We start from the raw sequence: 17570 nt of genomic DNA, 5'->3' as shown, positions 1-17570 counted from the left end.
AAGTCGCACGATTTTGCCGTGATTTTTACAAAACTGTCATACGACTGTGGATCCGACTTTGATCTGCGACTTGAAGTCCGACTTCAATGACCAGGGATCCGAGTTTGATCCCCGAATAATTAGGGGGGAAGTCCATGCCAATTTTATTTAAAAAAAAAAACGGCATTGGGTTCCCCCTCAAAGAGCATACAAGGCCCTTCGCTCTGGCATGTATTTTAAGGGGAACCCCCCAAAATCCATACCAGACCCTTATCTGAGCATGCAGCCCGGCAGGTCAGGAAAGTGGGTGGGGATGAGCGAGCGTCCCCCCTCCTGAACCGTACCAGGCTGCATGCCCTCAACATGGGGGCCCTGCGCCCCCCCACCTCAAAGCACCTTGTCCCCATGTTGATGAGGACAAGGGCCTCTTCCCGACTACCCTGGTCGTTGGTTGTCAGTGTCTGCCAGGGCATGATGGGGCGGTGACATCATAAGGGACGGTGTCAACAGATGACATCACCCGGTGACCCCGCCCCATGCCAATATAAGTTGTGGCGCACACGGCATTACAGCGGGAGAGAGTGTTGAGTCAACATCGGAAGAAGCGGAGGAAAAAAGACAACGGAAATGACTGGGCAAGAGCTAGCAAAAGAGTGGCAAAAGAAAGTGGAGGAGACCCGGCAGAAGACACCAGACAGTTATTAAAGGGGGCTCCCAGATTGCAATAAACCCCCCTGTCCACAGACCCTGACAACCAATGGCCAGGGTTGTCAGAAAAGAGGCCCTTGTCCTCATCAGCATGGGGACAAGGTGCTTTGGGGGTGGGGGTGCCCCAAAGCACCCACCCCCCCCCATGTTGAGGGCATGCGACCTGGTACGGTTCAGGAGGGGGGGCGCTCGCTCTTCCTCACCCCCTTTCCTGACCTGCTGGGCTCTGTGCTCAGATAAGGGTCTGGTATGGATTTTGGGGGGGACCCCCACACCGTTTTTTTGGGCCTGTTATGCTTTGGAGGGGGAACCCATGCCGTTTTTTTTTTTTTTATATATAAAATTGGAGTGGAGTTCCCCTTCATGCACAAGTCGCATGCCAAAGTCAAGTCGCTAATACAGTCATCCGACTTCAGAAAAAAAGTAGTGCAGGAACTACTTTGAAGTCGGCACGACTTAAAGTCGTGCTAATATGAATGGTAGTCATTGAAAATCATGGAGAATAACTTGTCATGAGATTTTGCAGTCCAAAATCGTGGGATAAGTCGTGTAAGTGTGAAAGGGGCCTTAGCGACTTTTTAGGTTTCCTGAAGAGTGCAGCAATTGGAACAGTGTGTGAGGGGGCTGGGGTGTGTGGGGGGGGGGGTGGGAATTGTGGGGTGTGTGGGGGGTTGGGAGTGTGTGGGAGTTGGGATGTGTGAGGGGGTTGGGAATTTTGGGGTGTGTGATGATTGGGGGTGTTGGTGTGTGTGTGTGGGGGTTGGAGGGTGTTGGGGTGTGTGGGGGTTGGAGGGTGTTGGGGTTGGACTGCTGAGGTATGGGATCGCTCTAGTAGTTCTGTTTTGGGTAGTTATTTGTAAGTGCAACTTTCCTAGAATGTTTTAGAACTTTAGGAGATCCTTTTGGCAGCTCTTTGATATGTAATGTATTTTAGCATACAGGGGCCCAGATTCTCAAAGGGCTTACGACGGCGCAACGCAATGTACGCCGTCGTATGTCCTAATCTGGGCCGTCGTATCTGTGAGACTGATTCTTAGAATCAGTTACGCATAGATAACCATTAGATCCGACAGGCGTAAGGCTTTTACGCTGTCGGATCTTAAATGCAATTTTTTTTTTCGCCGCTAGGTGTCGCCTCCGTCGTTTTTCCCCTTCAATTATGCAAATTAGCAAAATACGCGAATTCACGAGCGTACGCGCGGTCGACGCAATGAAGATACAACGTTTACGTTAGATTTGCGACGCGTAAAGTTGCCCCTGCTATATGAGGGGCAACCAATGTTAAGTATGGCCGTCGTTCCCGCGTCGAAATGCAAAAATTTACGTTGTTTGCGTAAGTCGTCCGTGAATGGGGCTGGACGCCATTTACGTTCACGTCGAAACCAATGACGTCCTTGCGACATCATTTAGCGCAATGCACGTCGGGAAATTTTAGGGACGGCGCATGCGCAGTACGTTCGGCACGGGAACGCGCCTAATTTAAATACTCCACGCCCCCTACCCGGATCATTTGAATTAGGCGGTCTAGCGCCGGGGGATTTACGATACGCCGCCGCAACTTTACAGGCAAGTTCTTTGTGAATAAAGCACTTGCCTGTAAAACTTGTGGCCGCGTAACGTAAATGACATACGTTACGCCGCCGCAGTTTTGCACGATTCTACGAGAATCTGGGCCAATGTGACTTTATTTCACTAGGCCTTCTTTTTACAAGAACACTTATATAATAGTCTTTGTCGGTGATTGTCACGCTCTACAGCAAGAACAGGCTAATTTGCTGTTCTGTGGACGGAATACTAATATATGGTTAGTGCTTCACACCGTACAGCCATTCGTTTAGTCTCGGAGAAAAGGGAAAGGTTCGCCATTATGTAGTGTGATTTTTATTAACTTGCAGACCTTTTTTTTTTTATCTTTCTTTTTTTCCCAAAAGGTGAACTTTTTCTCTGATGTGCCTAATAATGTCTTCACATTATGCTGCTATACAATAGCTTGTTTTTTAACAGCAGAAAATTACTTTCTCTACACACAGTAGTCAGAAAAACATTGTGAAACCGTAGGAACTGTCTGGCTCAGTGATCTGTTACTAATCTAAAGGGAGCCATAGATCTCAGGTGACAGTTGCCCAATCGGTGGCGCTATAGTGCAGCAGGGAACATGTGCACTCTTTAACCACTTTGTTACCGGGCCTATTTTGGCACTTTTCTCCTTTATGGTAAAATCACAATTTTTTTTGCTAGAAAATTAATCAGAACCCCCAAACATTATATATTTTTTTTAGCAGACACCCTAGGGAATAAAATGGCGGTCATTGCAACTTTTTTTCTCGCATGGTATTTGCGCAATAATTTTTCAAACGCCTTTTTTTAGGGAAAAAAACTGTTTCATGAATTAAATAACAAAACAGTAAAGTTAGCCCAGTTTTTTTGTATAATGTGAAAGACGATGTTACGCCGAGTAAATAGATACCTAACATGTCACGCTTTAAAATTGCGCACACTCATGGAATGGCGCCAAACTTCGGTACTTAAAAATCTTCATAGGCAACGCTTTAAATTGTTTTACAGGTTACTATTTTTGAGTTACAGAGGAGGTCTAGTGCTAGAATTGTTGCACACGCTCTAACGCACGCGAGATACCTCACATGTGGGGTTTGAACGGTGTTTACATATGTGGGCGGGACTTGCATGCGCGTTTGCTTCTGCACGCGAGCGACTGGGACAGGGGTGTTTTAAAATTTTTTTTTTTTTTTTACTTCATTTATTTATTTTTACACTTTTTTTTACATTTTTTTTTTTTTGATCACTTTTATTCCTATTACAAGAAATGTAAACATCCCTTGTAATATGAATCACTGTGACAGGTCCTCTTTATGGAGAGATGTGGGGTCAATAAGACCCCACATCTCTCCTACAGGCTTACAAGCATGAAATCGGTGAAAAAAAAATCACAGATTACATGCCGACAGCCGCAATAACGGCTTTGTTTATTTCCGGGTATCCGGTGCGACGTCATAACGTCGCGCCCGGTCCTCCGACGGTCATAGAGATGACTGTGACCGTAAACACATTTCTCTTTCTCTCTTCCTGGAAACACATTTCTCTTTCTCTCTTCCTGGAAACACATTTCTCTTTCTCTCTTCTTCTCTATGGGACATTTATATGAACGTGTTGCATCCCGAAGGAGTTAATTGTATGAGTTTCTCAGCATCTTATTTTTGCTAGAACTTTCCCTAACGTCTAATGATCTCTAACTGGGTGTCACTTGGCCATTTAGATGATAATCTTATCATTCACGAGCTGTATTAAATAGTGTTAATTAAATACACTGGCACTTCAGAAAGCTGTCATCTTCGTTCATGTCCAATTCCCGGGGTGGCAGGTGCCACGCTAAGACCCACGGAGGAGAAAAAAAATGGAGGCGTTAGTCTCAGGGCTGACTGACCTCAATCTGAGAAGAGATGATTAGCTGGATGAAACAGTCTGGTCTTCTTGCTCTCTCTTCTCCCTTACACCGTACTTTTCCAGAAATGTCACGACCTGTTCTTCTTCCCTTTCACCCAGAAGGCAATTACTGTATTTGTATCACGCAGATATTAACATACTGTGAACGGAAGGGACATAACAAATCACACTAAAGTTTGCAGAGGAGAAAATAAACTTGACATATGTTATTCCAACAGTAATAAGAAATGGGATTTATGAAGATCGGGGATTGCCCATGGTAATACAGAGAATTAATGTGCAAGTTCACCTTTATAACAGATTGTTGGCACCGAGGATGTGCGTTCTTTATTGTCTCATTTATATTTACCATTCTGTCCATTTGTTTTCTCAATTCTTCACATCCCGTGTCCTTGTATTTGCTCTGGGTGATCTATGAGTCCATGCGTTACACCAGGCATGTCCAAAGTCAGGCCCGGGGGCCAAATGCGCCCCCCTGTTGATTTAATATGGGGAGGGATTTGGATATATATATATTGTTTGTGGCCCCCAGGGCCACAAAAGATATATACTGGGGTAGATTCAAGAAGCAATTGCGCCTGTGTAACCATAGGTTACACAGCGCAATTGCTTACTTGCCCCGGCGTAACGAGTGCTCCTGATTCAGGAACCTCGTTACGCCGACTGCAGCCTAAGATCTGCGCGGCATAAGGCTCTTATGCCCACATATCTTAGGCTGCATTCTTGCGGTGGCCGCTAGGTGGCGTTCCCGTTGTGCTCAGTGTATAGTATGCAAATTGCATACTAACACCGATTCACAACGTTGCGCGATCCCTGCGTACGCAATTTACGTCGTTTACGTACAGCGGTTTTCGCGCAAGGCTGCCCCTGCTACGTATACCCGTCGTTCCCGCGTCGCGAAATTTTGAATTTTACGTACTTTGCGTAAGTGAATCGTGAATGGCGCTGGACGCCATTCACGTTCACTTTTACGTTCACGATCGGCGCGGGAACGCGCCTAATTTAAATGACTCCCGCCCCCTACGGGATCATTTAAATTGCGTGCTCTTGCGCCGGGCATTTTGCCGGCGCGCCCGCGCAATTTACGGAGCTTCTGCTCCGTGAATCAGGGGCAGCGGAGCAAATTTGCGGGGGCGCAGGGCAAAAACGTTGCCCTGCGCCTCCGTAAATTATGCGCAATTCTACCTGAATCCGGGCCACTGTATTTGTCGGCGCTGCCTTGGAGGGGACAGGGAGGGGGCAGGACGAGCGCCGTCAGATTACATGAAGAGAATCTCCTGTTTACTCAGCAGCGTCTCTATTGGAAGTCCCGTCTCCTGGGATGCCATTGGACGACTGTTCTGTCTATCATAGGAGGCAGGATTTTGTATTAAAGAGGCCACAGGGTAAACAAGACATTCTCCTGTTTGTAATCTGTCGGCACTCGTCCCGCCCCCTCCCTCTGCCCTCTGAGGCTGCAGATGGGCATCGTTCAGGCTGCACTGATGGCAATGGTAAGGCTGCATTTATGGCACATGTGAGGCTGCATTTATGGCACATGTGAGGCTTCAATGGTGAGGTTGCAATGGTAAGGCTGCATTGGTTGCAATGGTAAGGCTGCATTCATGGCAATGGCGAGGCTGCATTCATGGCAATGGTGAGGCTGCATTCATGGCAATGGTAAGCCTGTGCATGTTATACGCCGATAAATACGGTATATCCAAATAACACGCCCAAGCTCATCCTTAGTCCTAAGCAGCGCTCTGGGATTCGTTGGGGCCACAAATAAAATATATACAGTATAGCCAAATAACACGCCCAAGCTCATCTCTTCACCACACACAGCCACAAAGGCAAGAGAATTCTTATTGGGCCGTGTATTCGTGCTCAGACGAACCCACTTAGGCAGAATTTTAATGGTTCAAAGAATGTCAGGCAAAATAGTCGGCCCTCACGCATGTTCACTTCATCAAATCTGGCCCTCTGAAAAAAGTTTGGACACCCCTGCGTTACACATTTGAGGTTCATCTTGTAATCAACTGGTCACTATGAATGTCTGAGCCTCGTACACATGCTCGGTTTTCTCGGCCAGAAACGGCAAGAAAACTGCTGGCAGACCTTTCTTGCCGAGTAAACCGAGCGTGTGTACGAGGCTTTGAGGTTTGTCGTCGAGAAAACTGTCCAGAATCTAGACGAGAAAAATTGAGAACCCGCTCTCTATTTTCTTGTCGTGATTCTCAGCAGTGTTTTCCTGCCGAGAAACCCGAGAGTGTGTATACTTATCTGTCGCCATGGAAACCCGCGCATGCTCGAAATGACTTTGACGCATGCGCGGTAGATTCCAAGGCATAGGTAGGGTGAAAAAAGAAAAAACAAGATGCGCTACACTTAAGTGAAGTGAAAAATTATCATCCAAAAAACAAATAAAACAAATAAATATCCATAAATAGTAGAATTGTGCATATGGAAAAATAAAATGTCCAAAGTCCTTTGAAGACAGAAGATCCTTTCACCAGTGAATGAAAAAAGAAAAAGTCCAAATTAATTAACATAAATAGACGTGATAATCCAATAGAGAAGATCCTCCACCAAACGAGTAATGAATCTGCTTACCAGATTCCCAGTGGTCTCTTAGTTAAAAGAGGACCCCAGGTAGCGTGTGGTTTGATAATGTAGAGGATATAGAGTCTGTATAGGCATATCCAGAAGTCGATCACTGTAACATTCCCGTAGTGGAAAACTCGGTAACCGTACCACATGAAAGACACATAGGAAGCCGCAATAGTGTAAAACCGTATAAAATATTTATTAAAAATAAAGACAAAAACACACTTACAAAATAGTAGTTTTGAAAGGCTTGTCAAGCTGGAGCTCCAGGCCGGAAGCAGACCAGACAACCCATCAATGGTGTGGAATAGGTGCAGCTATTCCACACCATTGATGGGTTGTCTGGTCTGCTTCCGGCCTGGAGCTCCAGCTTGACAAGCCTTTCAAAACTACTATTTTGTAAGTGTGTTTTTGTCTTTATTTTTAATAAATATTTTATACGGTTTTACACTATTGCGGCTTCCTATGTGTCTTTCATGTGGTACGGTTACCGAGTTTTCCACTACGGGAATGTTACAGTGATCGACTTCTGGATATGCCTATACAGACTCTATATCCTCTACATTATCAAACCACACGCTACCTGGGGTCCTCTTTTAACTAAGAGACCACTGGGAATCTGGTAAGCAGATTCATTACTCGTTTGGTGGAGGATCTTCTCTATTGGATTATCACGTCTATTTATGTTAATTAATTTGGACTTTTTCTTTTTTCATTCACTGGTGAAAGGATCTTCTGTCTTCAAAGGACTTTGGACATTTTATTTTTCCATATGCACAATTCTACTATTTATGGATATTTATTAGTTTTATTTGTTTTTTGGATGATAATTTTTCACTTCACTTAAGTGTAGCGCATCTTGTTTTTTCTTTTTTGTTATCACTGTTTTATGTATGCAGTAAGGTGCAGCTCCACTCAATCACATATGAGCATCATTTCAGTAGCATTGGTTTGTCTATTGTTTAATATATTAGCGCGGTTGCTCTCTCTGTTTTTCCATAGGTAGGGTGAAGCAAGATGGCGGTGACGGCATCGAATGTGACGAGGGTTGCACACAAAGTGCAGAGTTTGGTAGGGTTGCACACAAAGTGCAGAGTTTGGTAGGGTTGCACACAAAGTGCAGAGTTTGGTAGGGTTACACACAAAGTGCAGAGTTTAGGGTTGTGCTACATACATAGCGCAGAGTTCAGGGGTGCGCTAAACACAGAGTGCAGAACCTTCTCCCACAGCTGCTTACCACTGCATCCTCCATCCACATATCACTTTCACCCCTCTCTCATTTACAGAGAGATCATCCAGTGGGGTTGTCAGCATTCACACTGCACCCCAGGCACCTACATCTCCCAGGTCCCCATCCTGCACTCAGGAGATCAGATCTGTGGGAGCCATTGGGAGACGAGCTGCTGTTTGTAAACACAGAAGCCAGACTTATGTACTGTATTTACAAGTGATAGTGGTGAGCAGGGAGCAGAGGGCAGCCTGAGCCAGGGGGTGGTGGAACTGAGTTCCACCAAGTTCCAGCTGAAAAAAAGCCCTGCCTACATCAATCTGATCAGCTTACTTCAATGTCTAAAACTTATTAGAATCACAAAAAAAAAAAAAAAAAAAATCTAAAGTTATCACTTTTGAATCAATTTGTTGCTTTTACCATTTGATCAGTTTGAAAAAGATCAAAGATTTCCAATCCTTCTAGTCGCATTCATCTTTAGTTCAATTGTTCAAAATCTATTGAAAGGATTGCAAAAAATTATCAACAGTTTTTTCCCCAATAGAGATGGGATTGTTTCATTAAACAGTAGGATCAATTCATGGGGATAGGCTTATCAGGGTGGATAAAAATCAATGATTAAAAATAAAAACGGATTTTATTTATTTAAATCAGATTTTTTTTTTTATTTGAATAGATTTTTTTTTTTTTTTCATCAAAGTTATCCATGCCTTTTTCTTAGGTTTCTACAGCGATCAGCACTAACAGAAATCGTAAACTTTTCCCCAAACTTGTTTTTCCAAAACCAAAAAAGAGAATGTTATTTGAAGTTGGATGCGTTCAAGGCAGATTTTTTTTTAATTTGTTAAATGATAAACATGTTATACTTGCTCTGTGCAACTGGTTTTGCACAGAGCTCCTGGCTCCTCCCCCTGCCGATTGCCCTGTAGCAAGCGGCTTGCTAAGGGACACTTGTGCGTGCCAACACACCCCGCTCCCTCCTCACTGGCTGTTATTGACAATGGCTCCTGCTTATGTGCCTGAGCCAATGAGGAGAGAGAGAGCTTGTGATCTAGGTCAATACGACACACAGCTCTGTGAACGACAACTCGCACCTTAAATTGTGGAATTTTTTCCTGAACGAAATGCTCATGCTTCAAGTTGCATTGAATCCCATTTGTATGGCCTTGTAATGTGAACAGGCCTTAACCACTTCAGCCCCAGACCATTTTGCTGGTCAATGACCAGGCCACGTTTTGCAATTCGGCACTGCGTCGCTTTAACTGACAATTGCACGGTCGTGCGACATGGCTCCCATACAAAATTGACATCCTTTTTTCCCCCTACAAATAGAGCTTTCTTTTGGTGGTATTTAATCACCTCTGCAGTTTTTAATTTGTGCACTATAAACAAAAATAGAGCGACAATTTTGAAAAAAAAAATATTTTTTACTTTTTGCTGTAATACATATCCCCAAAAATATATTAAAAAAACTATTTTTTTCCTCAGTTTAGGCCGATACGTATTCTTCTACATATTTTTTGTAAAAAAAAAAATCGCAATAAGCGTTTATTGATTGGTTTGCGCAAAAGTTATAGCGTCTACAAAATAGGGGATCGTTTTTATGGAATTTTATTCATATTTTTTTTTTACTAGTAATGGCGGCGATCTGCAATTTTTGTCGGTACTGCGACCTTATGGCGGACACTTCGGACACTTTTTTTTTTTTTTCACATCAAAGTTTATTGAGAAAAAGAGTTGAATGTACAGGTTCAAATGGAAGTCACATTCATAACAAAACTTGTAAAGCATTTAAACATTGGCAAAGTATATATGTATAAAGCATATTACACTGTAAGGGAGGTAAGTGTAGTTAGTGCAAACCGGTCTAGAACCATGTCCCGAGATCCGGTGAAATGTGGAGTTTTCCCCTCACATGGTTTGATGATTCTTCCAAGTGGTATTGATACAAGGGAAGGATAGTGGGGTAGGAGCTAGAAAGGGAGAGAGACGAGGGGATGCAAGAGGAGTGGTGAAATACTGCTCATTAAATCATCGTTGCATACTGAGGAGTGGCTATGGATGCATATCAATGACACTTCGGACACTTTTGACACATTTTTGGGACCATTGGCATTTTTACAGCGATCATTGCTATAAAATTGCACTGATTACTGTAAAAATGTCACTGGCAGTGAAGGGGTTAACACTAGGGGGCGATCAAGGGGTTAATTATGTTCCCTAATGTGTGTTCTAACTGAAGGGGGGTGGGTCTGACTAGGGGAAATTACAGATCGCTGTTCATACATTGTATGAACATACAATCAGTCATTTCTCCCCCTGAAAGAAACGGGAGCTGTGTGATTACACACACAGCTCTCGGTTCTTGCTCTGTCACGAGCGATCGCGGGTGCCCGGCGGTGATCGCGCCTGCTGGCACTCGCATCAGCACCAGGGGCGAGCAGGGGGCGCACGCACGCGCCCCTAGTGGCCGCAGTGCAACATCATGTTATATTACGTGATTTTGCGCAGCCGAGCCGACCTGCCGCAGTAAAACTGCGGTGGGCGGTCAGCAAGCGGTTAAGTCTTTTTCTAACAGCTTACAGTGCCTGGTACAGAAATTCTGTTCTCTATCCAATCTACATAGGAAATAAGGGGAGCTGTTGTTTTTTTTTTTTAGAGTTTGTATTGTGAAGTTTGAGGATGAATTACACAACAGTGTCTGCAGCCACATAGGTCAGTGAGAGTTTTGCCAAATCGCTTTTACCGCTTGTTAAGATTCTGTAAATGCTTTAACATCCAGAGTCTGGGCACATGTTAATTTCAACTAAACTACAATGCTTATTAATAACCATATTGTGTGACTTACTGTTTGATAGAATTTTAAGCTGTGATTGAACATTTACTGTTCAAAGGAAAAATGGCCACTGCAATCTGAATGAATGAATTAATTAACTGAATTAACAAATGAACCAATACATTAATTATCAAATGTATTACTAATTGAATGAATGTATATTTTCCTTGTGTTTTATAGAATATGGTGGAATGGGTTTGGACTTTTCATACAGCATTGCCATTGCAGAAGAACTTGGCAACATCAATTGTGGTGGGATACCCATGGCCATAGGAGTCCAGTCTGACATGGCTACTCCAGCATTGGCAAGGTAATGACAAATTAATGATTAATCTTATTCTAGAAGCCACATGAAGTTGCAGCTTGATTAACAATATTACAATTTGTATGAATAGTTTAAAGGTGAACTGCTAATATACCACTTGTAATGCCCCTTCCAGCAGGTTTGTCTCAGCCTCAGAATCCTGCAAGGACATTTTGCAGATATTTCAGAAATTGGAGGGTCAGTAACCCAGGCCATTCCTCACGGCTCACAATAAAGTTGTTTAACCACTTAAGGAACACCTCCTGCACATATACGTCGGCAGAATGGCAGGGCTGGGCACAAGTACGTACAGGTACGTCCTCTTTAAAAGCGGGAGTTCACCCGAAAAACACATTTTTAACATTAGATTGAGGCTAATTACGGGAAGCACAATCGGGTGTTTTTTTTTTTAAACCAATGCAGTACTTACCGTTTTAGAGATAGATGTTCTCCGTGGCTTCCGGGTATGGTCTGCGGGACTGGTCGTTCCTATTTGATTGACAGCCTTCCGACTGTCGCATACAGCACGTAACGAGATGCCGAAAGTAGCCGAACGTCGGTGCGCAGGTGCCGTATAGAGCCGCACCGACGTTCGGCAACTCGTGATGCGCTGTATGCGATCGTCGGAAGGCTGTCAATTAAATAGGAACGCCCAGTCCCGAAGACCATACCCGGAAGCCACGGAGAACATCTATCTCTAAAACGGTAAGTACTGCATTGGTTTAAAAAAAAAAACACCCGATTCTGCTTCCCTTAATTAGCCTCAATCTAATGTTAAAAAAAAAAAAATTCGGGTGAACCCCCGCTTTAAGTGGCCAGTCGTGGGCGCGCGCCCGCGACCCAGTCCGAAGCTCCGTGACCGTGGGACCAGCGTACCCGATCGCCGCTGGAGTCCCGCGATCGGTCCCCGGAGCTGAAGAACGGGGAGAGCTGTGTGTAAACACAGCTTCCCCATTCTTCACTGTGGCGCTGTCATCGATCGTGTGTTCCCTTTTATAGGGAAACACAATCAATGACGTCACACCTACAGCCACACCCCCCTACAGTTACAAACACAAATGAGGTCACACTTAACCCATTCAGCGCCCCCTAGTGGTTAACTCCCAAACTGCAAATGGCATTTTCACAGTAAACAATGCATTTTTAATGCATTTTTTGCTGTGAAAATGACAATGGTCCCAAAAATGTGTCAAAATTGTCCGAAGTGTCCGCCATAATGTCAGTCACGAAAAAATCGCTGATCGCCGCCATTAGTAGTAAAAAAAAATGCAATAAAACTATCCCCTATTTTGTAAATGCTATAAATGTTGCGCAAGCCAATCGATAAACGCTTATTGCGATTTTTTTTTTTACCAAAAATAGGTAGAAGAATACATATCGGCCTAAACTGAGGAAAAAAATGTTTTTTTATATATTTTTGGGCGATATTTATTATAGCAAAAAGTAAAAAATATTGAATTTTTTTCAAAATTGTCGCTCTATTTTTGTATATAGCGCAAAAAATAAAAACCGCAGAGGTGATCAAATACCACCAAAAGAAAGCTCTATTTGTGGGGAAAAAAGGACGCCAATTTTGTTTGAGAGCCACGTCGCACAACCGCGCAATTGTCAGTTAAAGCGACGCAGTGCGCAAAAACTGGCCAGGTCCTTTAGCTGCCTAAAGGTCCGGGTCTTAAGTGGTTAATATTGTCAGGGGAACACCTTGTCTTGGGGGGCCTCTCCAGTCCCGGCAGCTCTAGGCACTGTACAATAGGGTCTAAGCTCCTCCCAGGCCAGCGGGATGCTGCAACCTTGAGTGGTTTGTCTGCTTTAGCTAGCTGGGGTCACCACCTTGTCACAGAGCCCACTGTCATCTTTCTGACCCAGGCATTGGCCACACCATTGCAAAAACAAGGAACAGGGGGCGCACCACCTTTGTGATCATTTTATTTATATTAAAAGAGCAGCAGTATACTCACAAACAACATCAGCAATAAGGCAAATCAAAGTCCACAATGTCCTTGAAATGGTCTGGTCACAAAGGCTGATGCATTTTGAAGGGAGAGCCCCTCTTCCTCAGGGCCCTCAAAAAGCATCAGCCTTTGGAAGGTCTTCTTATGCTTGGGACATGTCTAGGTGACAGACCATTTCTAGTACATTGTGGACTTTGATGTGCCTTATTGCTGATGTTGTTTGTGAGTATACATCTAAGATTGTTCCATTGTTCCAGCCTGGACCAATGTAACTGTGTATATACTATACTTGCCTCCACTGGAAGCTGGAAATCACTGAAGTCTCCTGCTGAGCAGCTGGCCTAATGCATTCTGAACATGGGAAGTCAACCACTTGGCATGGATGCCATTCAAAGAATGCCTTACATTTTCTGAAAGAATGCAAAGTGTTCTCTGATTGGATGAGATGAAGCAGTGACATCACAACCTTATCCATTCAGAGAATGCTTTTCATTCATTGAGAAAATACAAAGCATTCTCTGAATGGCATCCATGCTGAGAGGGTGAACTTGTGTGTTCAGAATGCAGCAGGGCAGCCGCTCAGCGCTGGACCCAGAAGCAAGTGGAGATCACTGCAGTAGCGGTATGTTTCTTCAGTCCCTTCCAGCTTCTAGAGCACAGGTGTCAAGCACAATCCCGTGGGCCAAATCCGGCTCTCCTGGCCATTTCATGTGGCCCTCGCACCTCTCCTGCAGCTGCAGGAGAGCTTCAGCCCTCCTCTGGTCATCCTCCTTTCTGCTTTCAAGCAATGCATCCAGCTTCTTCCCAGCAGCAGCATAAAGAAAGGGGGGTGCACTGTGATGTGTGAGAGAGTGGGGGACTTAACTTCTGATGGTGGGGTGGCTCTTGACATCTATTGTAAGGGGAGGGGATGCGCTGGACATCTAATCTTACAGATACAACCGGCCCTTTTGAGGACAATCATAATGCTGATGCGGCCCACGATGAAATTGAGTTTGACACCCCTGTTCTAGATTGATCCCACAGGTATGGTATGTACATAGTTATGGAATGCTTTGAGATAAAACTTCTAGATCTTCCACCACGAGTGCTCAGTATGAAGACGGACACTCACCAGAGCTGTTTGATGAATGAAAGTCTTAGGCCTCGTACACACGACCAAACATGTATGCTGAAACTGGTCCGCGGGCCAGTTTCAGCATACATGTTTGGTCGTGTGTAGGCGCGAGCGGGCCGAATTCCAGCAAACATTTGCCCGCCGGGCCTTTTCCCAGCGGACAAATATTCCTGGACGTGTTTTAAAACCGTCCGCTGGAATCCTGCCCGCTCGGACATGTACGGTCGTCAGTACAGACCTACCGTACATGTCCGAGCGCCCGCCGTCCCTCGCATGCGTCGAATGACTTTGACGCATGCGTGGAAGCCTTTAAATGGCAGGCCCGCCCACGTCGCCGCGTCACCGCGTAGTGTTTACGCACGGACTTCTGTACGATGGTTAGTACAACCATCGTACAGAAGCCCTCTGGCAGGCATTTACGGTGAAAACGGTCCGACGGACCACTTTCATCGTACATGTTTGCTCGTGTGTACCGGGCCTTAGTGTAGTGATTTTTAATAAAGTAAAAACCGCAGCAAGGATAGCAGTTACACTCACATCTTGTAGTGCCTGGCCTGGCACTAGGTGTAAACAGCATGTGTGAGTCAGCTGATCCCTGGGGGTGGCGTGCATGGAGTATTTTTTTTACTTTTTAGCCCCTATCCGAGTGGCCAATGTAGTGGATTTATTCCATTAGCTGAACCAATCTGGTGTTTCCAAAGCGTTTTTTGACCGATCTGTAAAAAGGGGTCAAACAGCTCTGGTGAGTGGCCATCTTCCTACTGAGCACTCGTGGTGGAAGATCTAGAAGTTTTATCTCAGAGCATTCCATTTTGGTGTTGGGATTTATTCACTTATGGGCTTTATGTTTGCTTATTTTTTCATGAATGTGCACATTTAAATTTGATGCAGTGTTTTCTTTGTGCCAGTTTTTTTACATGAACATGTATAGCGCCTTATTCTTTATTTTATCATTTTACACAGTTTAGTGATTTGTTCACTTTAGAGGGGGCAGCTGTTTATATGTTCTTATCCCCAAAAAGCACCATTTTTTTTTGTCAAATTTTGTTTATGTACATAGATACATTGGTCCAAGCGGGACCGTAAACATTTTTGTGCCGTACCGGAATTCTGTTAATTACATATAATAATAATAACAAATATTTCTATAGAGCTTTTCGCCCCGAACATTTTGTCTTTTGTGTGCACACACTCCTTCGTGAATTAACATTTATTATATAATATATATCAACTATCCAAGTCTTCCAGCTCGGCAGAGGTGTTCCAAAATGTGCACCATTAGATTACATACAGTGCCTTACAAAGTATTCAGCCCCCTTGAACTTTGTGACCTTTTGCCACATTTCAGGCTTCAAACATAAAGATATAAAACTGTAATTTTTTTTTTTTGAAGAATCAACAAGTGGGACACAATGATGAAGTGGAACGAAATGTATTGGATATTTCAGACTTTTTTAACAAATAAAAAACTGAAAAATTGGGCGTGCAAAATTATTCAGCCCCTTTACTTTCAGTGCAGCTCTGAATGATCTAATGTTGACCTAAATGACTAATGATGATAAATAGAATCCACCTGTGTGTAATCAAGTCTCCGTATAAATGCACCTGCACTGTGATAGTTTCAGAGGTCCGTTTAAAGCGCAGAGAGCATCATGAAGAACAAGGAACACACCAGGCAGGTCCAAGATACTGTTGTGGAGAAGTTTAAAGCTGGATTTTTATACAAAAAGATTTCCCAAGCTTTAAACATCCCAAGGAGCACTGTGCAAGCGATAATATTGAAATGGAAGGAGTATCAGACCACTGCAAATCTACGAAGACCTGGCCGTCCCTCTAAACTTTTAGCTCATACAAGGAGAAGACTGATCAGAGATGCAGCCAAGAGGCCCATGATCACTCTGGATGAACTGCAGAGATCTACAGCTGAGGTGGGAGACTCTGTCCATAGGACAACAATCAGTCCCTGTATACTGCACAAATCTGGCCTTTATGGAAGAGTGGCAAGAAGAAAGCCATTTCTTAAAGATATCCATAAAAAAGTGTTGTTTAAAGTTTCCCACAAGCCACCTGGGAGACACACCAAACATGTGGAAGAAGGTGCTCTGGTCAGATGAAACCAAAATTGAACTTTTTGGCAACAATGCAAAACGTTATGTTTGGCGTGAAAGCAACACAGCTCATCACCCTGAACACACCATCCCCACTGTGAAACATGGTGGGGGCAGCATCATGGTTTGGGCCTGCTTTTCTTCAGCAGGGACAGGGAAGATGGTTAAAATTGATGGGAAGATGGATGGAGCCAAATACAGGACCATTCTGGAAGAAAACCTGATGGAGTCTGCAAAAGACCTGAGTCTGGGACGGAGATTTGTCTTCCAACAAGACAATGATCCAAAACATAAAGCAAAATCTACAATGGAATGGTTCACAAATAAACATATCCAGGTGTTAGAATGGCCAAGTCAAAGTCCAGACCTGAATCCAATCGAGAATCTGTGGAAAGAACTGAAAACTGCTGTTCACAAACGCTCTCCATCCAACCTCACTGAGCTCGAGCTGTTTTGCAAGGAGGAATGGGCAAAAATTTCAGTCTCTCGATGTGCCAAACTGATAGAGACATACCCCAAGCGACTTACAGCTGTAATCGCAGCAAAAGGTGGCGCTACAAAGTATTAACTTAAGGGGGCTGAATAATTTTGCACCCCCAATTTTTTCCTTTTATTTGTTAAAAAAGTTTGAAATATACAATAAATTTCATTCCACTTCATGATTGTGTCCCACTTGTTGTTGATTCTTCAAAAAAAATTACAGTTTTATATCTTTATGTTTGAAGCCTGAAATGTGGCAAAAGGTCGCAAAGTTCAAGGGGGCCGAATACTTTCGCAAGGCACTGTATCAGTTGATAATTTATAGCAAAGAAAATAACACACCAAGCACAATAAAATGGGGTGATTTCAATTAAATTCCTTTCTGAACCATCAGAGGGACCAGAAGGGGAAAGGGACAAAAAGGACAACTGAGGTTTTAATGCATTCTCACTCTATCCAAAAATACGTTTAATCTAGAGTTAAGCGTTCATGAAGCAGGTCTTTACAAACAAAACCTCTACATTTACAGGATTGGCTCTTTAAATAATTAAAGCCGGTGTTTTGGCTGGTCATTCGTCAGCTCGCTGTTGGGCTTTCAGTAAAACAAATCAAGCCTATGACTCGGGAACGGCGCCAGGCTCTTGGCCTCCGAGAGTGCCCATCTTTCTAGTAATAATTGCCATAAAGCGTGCCCACAGGGGAAAGCTTAAACGGCCCATTGACTAATGTTTCAGCCAAAGTGATTACTTTGTTTCATTAAAGGGATTGCTCGCCTTCTTTGTTGTCGAGGCTATTTAACGGTTTTACAAT

The 17570-nt window shown here is 43.9% G+C and overlaps 1 protein-coding gene across 1 annotated transcript in view; it reads left to right on the top strand.

The window, feature by feature from the left end:
* LOC120939899 (probable acyl-CoA dehydrogenase 6) overlaps window positions 1-17570 on the top strand; it is a 131113-nt gene that overhangs the window by 58199 nt on the left and 55344 nt on the right. The window contains exon 4 of the mRNA XM_040352323.1: window positions 10980-11109. Within this exon, the coding sequence (XP_040208257.1) occupies window positions 10980-11109 (130 nt within the window). The remainder of the gene's footprint in view (window positions 1-10979; window positions 11110-17570) is intronic.

This window comes from Rana temporaria, chromosome 5 (genome assembly GCF_905171775.1).
Source record: "Rana temporaria chromosome 5, aRanTem1.1, whole genome shotgun sequence".
Lineage (NCBI taxonomy): Eukaryota > Metazoa > Chordata > Amphibia > Anura > Ranidae > Rana > Rana temporaria.
The sequence above is the reverse complement of the archived record's forward strand: the minus strand, read 5'-3'. Positions and strand labels throughout refer to the sequence as shown.